The sequence below is a fragment of the Populus euphratica genome, unplaced genomic scaffold, assembly GCF_000495115.2.
Source record: "Populus euphratica unplaced genomic scaffold, PopEup_1.0 scaffold118.1, whole genome shotgun sequence".
Taxonomy (NCBI): domain Eukaryota; kingdom Viridiplantae; phylum Streptophyta; class Magnoliopsida; order Malpighiales; family Salicaceae; genus Populus; species Populus euphratica.
In genome coordinates this window covers 62,585-71,424 of record NW_011500007.1, presented here as the reverse complement: position 1 = coordinate 71,424, position 8,840 = coordinate 62,585, and the positions used below count along the sequence as shown (strand labels likewise).

Here is an 8,840-nt window from a genome sequence, read left to right as displayed (position 1 = left end):
ACTATTGATTTGATGACTAATTGATAAGTGGGTGGCCAACTTTTGACTTGGTGACAATCCTTATCTTCTTTTATCTGCCCTAAACGTCATTGATTAAAATCAAAATTGAAGTCACTTGAAACATGAAAGTTGTAGGAAATTGTCTCAGCTTTCTTATGTAAAAAATTCAGCTCATTTGGACTTCTAGAACTCCAGATATGGGCCAAATACTGAACAGTGCTCGGGCTGGAAAACAGATTCGGACTTCTTTGTTGTTGCTATAATTTGGACTTGAAAATGACCTTTTTAGATCTTGGGCTCCATATGAAAGTTGTAGGCCTATGTCTTACCTTTCTATTCATATAAATTAGACCTAAATCTAAGATCTACAACTCCAGGTATGACCCAATTATCGAATAGTGTTCCGGTTTGGATTGCACCGACATCTCTTTTCTAAGTTTGGCCATCTCTTTGTCCTTCCAATTTCAGTTCTTAAATTCATCAATCAATCCTTTCATTTATGTGATAGACCTATATTTAAAATGAACATTTACCATAAATTAAAGGTATCTTATATTATTAGATATATTATTATAAAACATGCTTTAGTTAAGGAGTTATTGATACTTCAAGTGCAAAATGATGATATAAAACCTTGATAAAAATACACTTTTAAGTATCAATCAATGGTAATAAATTGTTTGTGCTCTTACTTGCCATCATTTATTGGTATAGACCGAGATTAGTTTATTGGGAAGGATGTCTCATCCGAATATTGTAAAGCTTTCGGGTTATTTGTCTTGAAATGAAGAGAAGATCCTTGTCTATAAATACATGAAAAAAAAAAGCTTTTAGATTACCAAATATTTTTCATAGACTACCATTTATTTTCCAGTAAGGAGAAAGTCAATTATTCTTAATGTGGAGTTATATACTACAATATTAATCTCAACATTATATAACCTTATTTTTGCTCTTAACACACATGTTTCTCCTGGTACAAAGAAACCAGATCGAGTACTTTCATGAAAAATTTAGCTTAAAATTATGATAGAAATTGTTAAAGGACTGTCTTACTTGCATTCATTAGAGTACCTGGTAATTTTTAAAGATATGAAGAGTCCATTGCATAAATAATTCCAAATAATAGCATTTGAGATTTTGAAAAGCAAAGGCTGTTTAATTTCTTATAAGCATATAAGATTATCTCAATAAGCAAATTAACAAGCAAGATTCTATATAAAAGAAAGCATACGATTGTTATGTTTTTTCCCCCAAAAAAACAAACAAGACATGAAAAACACACTAAATTAACAAGATCACAAGATTTACGCTACATTCACAACTATAAATCCAAACAAAGAAGAGGAAAACAAAAGATAGATAATAAAGAGATTTTTAAGAAAAAGAGTTAACTGAAATTAGATGATTTAATGCTTCAATAGAGATTGTTGCAAATAACAAAGAATAAAAAAGGAAATTATTATGATGATTTTTTATTCTAGGAAAGAGTTTTGAGAGAGGAAGAGAGAGAGAGAGATAGATTTGCAACAACTATATGAATTTTTTTTTTTTGTAGAGATTTCTAGTAAAACTATTTGAGATAAAGAGAGGGAGAGATTTTGTTATAGTATCCGAAAGTTAAAATGAGATGTTTCTTTGTAAAAAAAAAGTGTTTTTCAAGGATAATGAAATAAAAACACTTTCTAAATATTAAAGTTTAACTTTTCCTATGACTAAAATTTATTTTTTATTAACTAACTTTCTATAAGTTTACCAAATATAAAAAAGTAAGGAAAATAATTTTCAGGGAAGTATTTTTTTATAAACAAATAAGGTCTTATTATGCATGCGCACGTGTGTGTATATATTATATTTTTTAACAATTACTTTTAATTAATCATTGTTGAATTTATTAAAAAAAGATTTACAAATAAAGAGTTATCTAAGTAAATCCTATTACTATGATGACTAAATGCAAACTTTTTATTTATTTATTATTATTAACATAGTGTGTGTTACTTGATCTGACAAAAACTCTAGATTATTAAGTAAATTTACCATGTTAGTGAGCTTTTAAATGAGTATTTAAAAGATGATAACTTCTGTTTTTACACATGTTTTATTAATATGTATTACTTGAAAAAATATTAAATTAATATTTTAAGTGTTTTTTGTATTTTTAAAATGTTAATTTCAAAAATAAAAAAATTTACAAAATTATTTCAAGTATTTTAAAATAAAAACATTCTTTAAAAAAAAAAAAAAATCAACTTATACAATCAATTTGTCAAAGTCGGGCTTGATAAGGATGGATGCTAAGATTGAAATTATGAAATAAATTATGAATATTGAAATTAAAAGCCGGTCATTTAACCTCAGCTGAGGTACATGCAGCCATCACCTTTCAACTCATAAACTTATCCTTATTATGGGAAATTCATAAAATACCAATGATTAAACTAAACATATCCATCCAAAATTTATTCCGACACGCGAATCTCTGGTAAAAAAAACTGCCGTATTTTCCTTCCAATAAGAGGGGAGGCAATAAAATCTAAAATTACTAAAAAGTTTATCGTCAAAACCAACGAGCCCAGAAAACAGTACTAAAATAAAACCAGCAACCGACCTTAACCAGGACAAAAACGTCATTAAACAAGAACGCGGTAATATACCTGCGGATCTCCCGGTAAACAATAAACAAAGCCAGCCAGCATTCTGCTGGTGACGTAAGAGAGCGACAAAAAAAAAAAGGAGACCAGACAACAAAATACGTAAAAATAAGAGAAAAACCCTAGATTAGATTTTACATTTAGAGATCACTTTCTCTCTCTCTCTCGTTCTGTGTGGCTAGTAGGACCACTAGCGCCTTCTCGTCTCTTCTATTGCTTGAAGTAAATCTTCTCCCGCAGCAGCCTCTCAGCTCTTTCTCCCTCTCAATACTGGATCCACTATTTTCTGCGGACTCCGATTCGATTCCGGTAAGTTTTTATTTAAACACAAACTTTTACTATGTTGAATTTTGATTTCGGACTTTGTTTTTCTTACTTGAGATCCATGGGAATTTATTTTTGTTTATGGATTTCGAAATCTGCGTTTTGGCTCTTTTGGTTTGATTGTTTTCATTTTATTCTTTGTGTTTCGATTTCAATCTCTGAAAACCCTATTTTTCTTCTCTGTTGCCTTTCGTGTTCATGATCTGGTTTTAGGGTTTTTTTTTTTGTGCGTGTGGATTGAGATAAACGTTGTTGATTTTGTGGTAATAACTGTTGTTGTGATTAACTCAAAGCGGAGATGATAAAAAGGGTTTATCTTTTTAATGTAATTTTGTATTGAATGCATGTTCTTTTCAGTGTTTTATCTTGTTAAACAACCGAGCTGCTTGATATTTGGTTGATATTTGATTTGAGGGTTTTTTCATGGACCTCCCTGCTTTGCTGGTTTCTTTCAATTAAATTTACAATTTTTCCTTTATAGGCTTATCTTATTTGCTGTGAAACTTACGCAGAGATCTCAACTTTTTTCTTGGCTCAGTGCTGATAGGGCATAGGTTGTTTCAGTGCTGCTGGTCATATAAGGTTGATTTTGGTGTTGTCTGATAAACTGGAAATATGGTGTTATTCTTCTCAGCTACTTTCAGCTCATCACAATGATTGCTTCTGGGAATGTAACAATGAAGAAGTTAACGATTAAGATTGCTTCCCAAAGAATACAAGCTATTCCTGGGAAAAAGTTGCTTGGTGCTGAACAGAGTTGCAGCGCTTCTATGGGTGAGAATCATGGTTCTCAGATGACAAAACAGAAATCTGTGGCTCCAGTTTCTAGGAAGCGTGGACCACCAGATATGATAGAGTGTCAACAGCAGAAGAGGCAGAAGATGGACCGTAGTGTGACACAACAGTGTTCTTCCCTTCTAAAATCACTGATGACTCATCCAGCTGGATGGGTTTTTAATAAGCCTGTGGATCCAGTAGCACTGAAGATTCCTGATTATTTCACTGTTATATCCAATCCCATGGATTTAGGAACAGTGAAGTCCAAGCTAGGAAAGAATTTTTATACTAGTATCAATGAGTTTGCAGCTGATATCAGACTGACCTTTTCAAATGCCATGCTGTATAATCCTCCGTCAAATAATGTCCATAGAATGGCGGAGGAACTAAATGGGATTTTTGAGAGAGGGTGGAAAGCTTTAGAGGAAAACTGGAATCATGAAGGACCAAAGTTTGGAAGTGGAAAGATTTCAAGTGGATGCACAACACAAATCGTCAATGCCAAACAGAATTGTCTCAGTATGCCTTCTATGCACTGTACTACTCTGCCAAAGAGATCAAAAACATCCAAAGAAAACGTGACAAGGAGCTTGTCCAATGCAAGTGTTGTTAAGGAAGTAAGTTATTCCTTCGGATTTTGGATGGATTGGGTCTGTAATGAAAAACTAGAATATGGTTTTATCCACAAACAATGATTAATGCGTATATGTCCCATGTAATTTGGTTGTTGTAATGTATATTCACAGTTTTTTAGTAATTGAAGTCTGCAATGTTCTATGTATTTTGGCTTTTCTAGTATATATTTTTGAAGTCTGAGTAATTCAAGGCTGTATTATTTCTGCTTTGTTTATAGGCAAAGCCTACTAAACCAGCAGAGATGCGCAAGTCCCTTGTGCCAAACTCTTACAAAGGTATGAAATGGCAAGAGTAGTGTTTCTGCTTTGTGGATCTTTTTATTGAGATCTAATTAACAATGCATCTTATAGGTGCTGACGGTGGTGGTAGACATGCATGTGGCTCTACAAATGTGAAGCCATTGTTGATTCCAGTTGCTTCAAACTGTGGTAAATGTGGCAGTAATGCCTGCCGATGCAGCCTCCAAATTGATTCACACCATACAAACTCAGGTGGATATCTCATTTCTATTTTCTTCCGCTGCCTCTGTTTTGAAATCTATTATTTCTCTGACCATTGTATCTTTTTCCTTGGCTTAGATATATCTTCTGAGAGATCATCTGGGAGGGATCAGCATGCATGCAGCACTGACACCTCAAAACTGGTGTGTTAATGTGTCCCCCATGATTTATCCTTGTGTCTGTCAAAATTCATTTTGTGGAATGTCTGATCAAGCTTTGTTTCAAATTCTGTTTTTTCAGGCAAAAAGCATGCCTGCCACACAAACGAGCAAGTCAGATCCAGATTCTGATGGTTAGAAGATTCTCTCTCTTGGTATTTTTAATATTAAAATGCTTAGCTTATGTTTATCTGACATTTGCATTGGTGTTGCAACTGATATAATAGAGGCTGTTAGTGCTTTGGATGATGAGAATATGTGTCCTGGTTCCCAGCTTACAACTCCTGCAACAGATGCAGCTTCTGGAGAAGGTTGGTTACTTGTAATTTCTGACTTAAGTGCTGGTGCTAGTAATTTCACCTGATTTTAGTTCTGATTTTTTTGTTGTCTGTTAGAGTTGAGCTCTCTTTTTGCTGTACCATTGTCTCCAACTAAAGCTCTTCGTTATGCGACAATAAAGCATCGATTCGCAGATACCATCTTAAAAGCTCAAAATAAGGCAGTGCTTCATAATGTAAGTCATTTTTTTTGGGTGGGGAGTTGAATTTTGAACTCTGAGATGAGGCATACAATGATATGGATGCATGATTTTCATTTTGTCTTTCTTATTTGTTAGGGTGATAAAGCTGATCCAATGAAGATGCAGCAGGTGAAGGAAAGATTGGAAAGGCGGCAGCAGGAAGGTGATTTAAGTAACTCAATATCTTTCTAAATATAGCAAATTCATGTATTCCTTTTTAGAATTGTCCAGAACTCTTAATACAACTGGTTTGCTGATGATGCATGGTTTGGATGCTCTCACCTTTTTGGTTGTCTTTGTTGATTTGCTTTCGTTTTTTCCACCCAACTGTTGCCATTATATCTTGAATGCCATCATGAATGTGTTTGGAGTTAGATGGTTGTATTATGTCTTTCTTGATACGATGATGAAAATTTTCCAATTTTGGTCATCATATTTTTATATTTTTGTGAGAGATTGAAATTAGATGATTATATTATTCATCCTTGTCTAATTGGTGTCCACTTTTTTTCTATTTTGGTCCATTATATATCGTATGGGATCAGGTATATGGAATGTAAATTGCCAAGTTTTCTAAGCGAGCTCTCTTGTGCCTTCTCTGCTGCATGTCAATCTTTTTATGTTTATACCAGTTGTCATCTTTTGTTTTAAATGTGGGCTTTGGTTTTATGACAATACAGAGAAGGCTAGGATTGAAGCACAAATCCGAGCTGCTGAAGCTGCCACGCGAAGGAGGGAAGAGACGGAAATGAAAAGGCAACGGGAGAGGGAACGAGAAGCTGCTCGAATTGAACTGCAAAAGGTTTACCTGCTATTTACAATTGAATTTGTAGATCTGGATTCTCCTGATTGCTGTTGCTTGAAATTGGCTCTTGTTGCTTTTGGTTGTCATCGCAGATGGAAAAAACTACTGGGATTGAACAGAACCTAGATATTCTAAAAGAACTGGAGATGCTCTGCGGCTGTTCAATATCACTGAATTACCATTTTGGCAGTGGAAGGATGGAAGTGGTTAAGGGAGAAATCGGAGCTTGCATTGGTAGCCCACTTGAGCAGTTGGGATTGTTTATAAAAGATGACATCGAAGACGTGGATGAGGAGTTTCTGGATGAAGATGGAGAGGAAGGAGAGATACTCTGTTAAAAGCTCGACAGATTTCTCTGCCAGTTGGCAACATCTTTATGGGAAAGAGTTGGGGTGTAAATGGCATTAATTTTTGTAATGGGGATAGAGGGATCGTTGTAACGTAGAAATAGCTGTATTTATGGGTCGAAGATAACAGTCCGCTGGTTAACTCTCACCATTCGTCTCTTGAGAGCACTTGTAAATGATTTTTTCTCTCGCGTCGTATGAACGGTTCGCGCGCTTGTGTGTGTAGATATGCATGCACTTGCACTTGAGCTATAGATTAGCCGTGTTGGGATTTTCTTCTATGTGATTGAAAGGTCAATACGTGTCTTCATCTGGCTGGACCAAATGTTTTCCAACTAATCGTTGACAGGAGCCCGAAGCCAAGTGGTTCAAGTGAAAAGTCAATGCAAACAACCCTAAAAGCAAAGGGGAAGATACTAAAGAAAATTAATAAAATCCTTTGAAAATTAGACCAGGAGAAAATCCATCCAGAAACCCCCACGTTGTGTTTGAAGGCGAAAGATCCTTCCATAGGAGGACTAGAACGTGCTCTGAAAAACCGGCCGGCCTCGATGTATTTCTTGGCATTATCCCCTGTACTTACCAGTACTAGAAGCAGAGATAGCAGTAGCTTGCTTGTTGCAAGCGACAAAGCTTCCATATTTGCCTGCACTTCCTCAACCATCTTATGCGTTGTACTTCCCACGCTCCGTCATTGCCATGGCATTTCAGAACCAGTAAAGAGGCGTTGTACCCACAATCAAACCATTGAAAACTTCAAGAGTCAATACATCGACTGTTCAAATAAATGCACGGCTGTCAAAGGGAAAATTTGTGGATGTTCTTACAACTTTGTGATAAATGTTAATTGTGAAGGATTGATAACTTTTTGGTTGGGTTTGGTTTAATCCTTGATTAATGGTGAAAATTAAATTGTGACATTATTATTATTTGAGATTAGTGATTTTGATATTATTATTTCTGGTATAACTTGACTTAGTTGAAGGGTGTTTTTTTTTTTACGGGAATTGAAATATTGTTATGCTTAAAGTGAATAAGAATAGTTAGCTGTGATGGAAGATTTAAATTGAAGATAACAATTATTTATTATCATGGGAGTTGGTTTTTTTAAAAAAGGTGTCAATTTATTACGCTTAGAGATAATTAATGGTGAGAATTAGATTGGTTTTGGTTTTGTTATTACGATGACAATTATGTTCATACATGCTGGCATGAAAAGGGAAAGAAATTCCTAATCGTCAGGAAATTTCGGGGGAAATGACTAGTTTGATGCTAATCTCATAAACCAACATAAATTAAGTTCTAAATAGAGTAAAATTATAAAGGTTATTGAAAGGAAAATGTTGGGTAAATAGTGGAATTTCTTCATCTAAATATATACATAATTTAGTTATTAGAGATAAATATGAACAAGAACATTACTCGTTCTTATAATAGTGTTTCTGATAAGCATGACTTGTTTGCAGCCAACCATAATGAGGCATTTTAGGCAAAAGGACTCTCTCTTGATGTAGACTCATTAAGTGAGAGGGCGACTCGTGGTGGTGTCTTTTCCGAACAAGATGTATTAATTGAGAAGTATATTGCTTAGTGGAAACTGATCACAACATATAAGTTTGTTTTTTTTTCTTACACGTTACAAAATAATAAACAACAAAGGATAAAGTTTGAAAATTTAATTTTAATGAACAATTAAAAATTCAAGTTTTCAAATGTTGAGGTTGTTCGGACAGTGGCGGAGATAGAAAAGGGCTAACAGGGGCCCCAGCCCCTATAAAGAAATTTTTTTTACAACCCCTCCCTTAGAAATATTTATATTTTTAGTCTAAATAATAAAATCACTAATATTTTAATCCCTATTAATTTTATTTTCTGGTTCTGCCCCTAGTTTGAATGATAACATTGATGATGAAATCGTCAATGAAAGTGCCTTTGTTTTAATAGAGCTAGGTTTCAAAAAATTATAAATTGAAGCCTATGATTGATGTTTAGTTTGGAAAGTTTAAGGTTAATATATAAGAAACAATTCTATTGGAAGGAGGTTGACAACAACATGATCAAAAAAGTGGGGAGAATCACAAAGCTATTACATGAAATTAAATTCAAATTGTGATATTTT

General features: G+C 34.1%; 1 protein-coding gene across 3 annotated transcripts; it reads left to right on the top strand.

Annotated features, from left to right (window-relative positions):
- The first annotated feature begins 2,710 nt into the window (after nucleotides 1-2,710).
- Nucleotides 2,711-7,028, top strand: LOC105141237 (transcription factor GTE12-like). Of its 3 annotated transcripts, none has more exons than XM_011048408.1 (11): nucleotides 2,711-2,963; nucleotides 3,543-4,372; nucleotides 4,609-4,666; nucleotides 4,742-4,882; nucleotides 4,970-5,034; nucleotides 5,132-5,183; nucleotides 5,277-5,360; nucleotides 5,445-5,563; nucleotides 5,666-5,732; nucleotides 6,250-6,371; nucleotides 6,467-7,028. In XM_011048408.1, the coding sequence occupies exons 2-11, from the start codon at nucleotides 3,632-3,634 to the stop codon at nucleotides 6,710-6,712; spliced, it is 1,695 nt and encodes a 564-aa protein (XP_011046710.1). In that variant the 5' UTR covers nucleotides 2,711-2,963; nucleotides 3,543-3,631; the 3' UTR covers nucleotides 6,713-7,028. The 3 variants fall into 3 exon arrangements, with proteins under 3 accessions (XP_011046710.1, XP_011046709.1, XP_011046708.1); XM_011048407.1 differs by having other exon boundaries at nucleotides 3,491-4,372; XM_011048406.1 differs by having other exon boundaries at nucleotides 2,713-2,963; nucleotides 3,517-4,372.
- Nucleotides 7,029-8,840: the final 1,812 nt, after the last annotated feature.

Excerpts from the sequence above, each read along its gene's own strand:
- LOC105141237 (XM_011048408.1), top strand. The coding sequence starts at position 3,632 with ATGATTGCTTCTGGGAATGTAACAATGAAGAAGTTAACGATTAAGATT. Across the intron at positions 4,883-4,969 it reads TTCACACCATACAAACTCAG|ATATATCTTCTGAGAGATCA; the intron begins GTGGATATCTCA and ends TCCTTGGCTTAG. Across the intron at positions 6,372-6,466 it reads CTCGAATTGAACTGCAAAAG|ATGGAAAAAACTACTGGGAT; the intron begins GTTTACCTGCTA and ends TTGTCATCGCAG.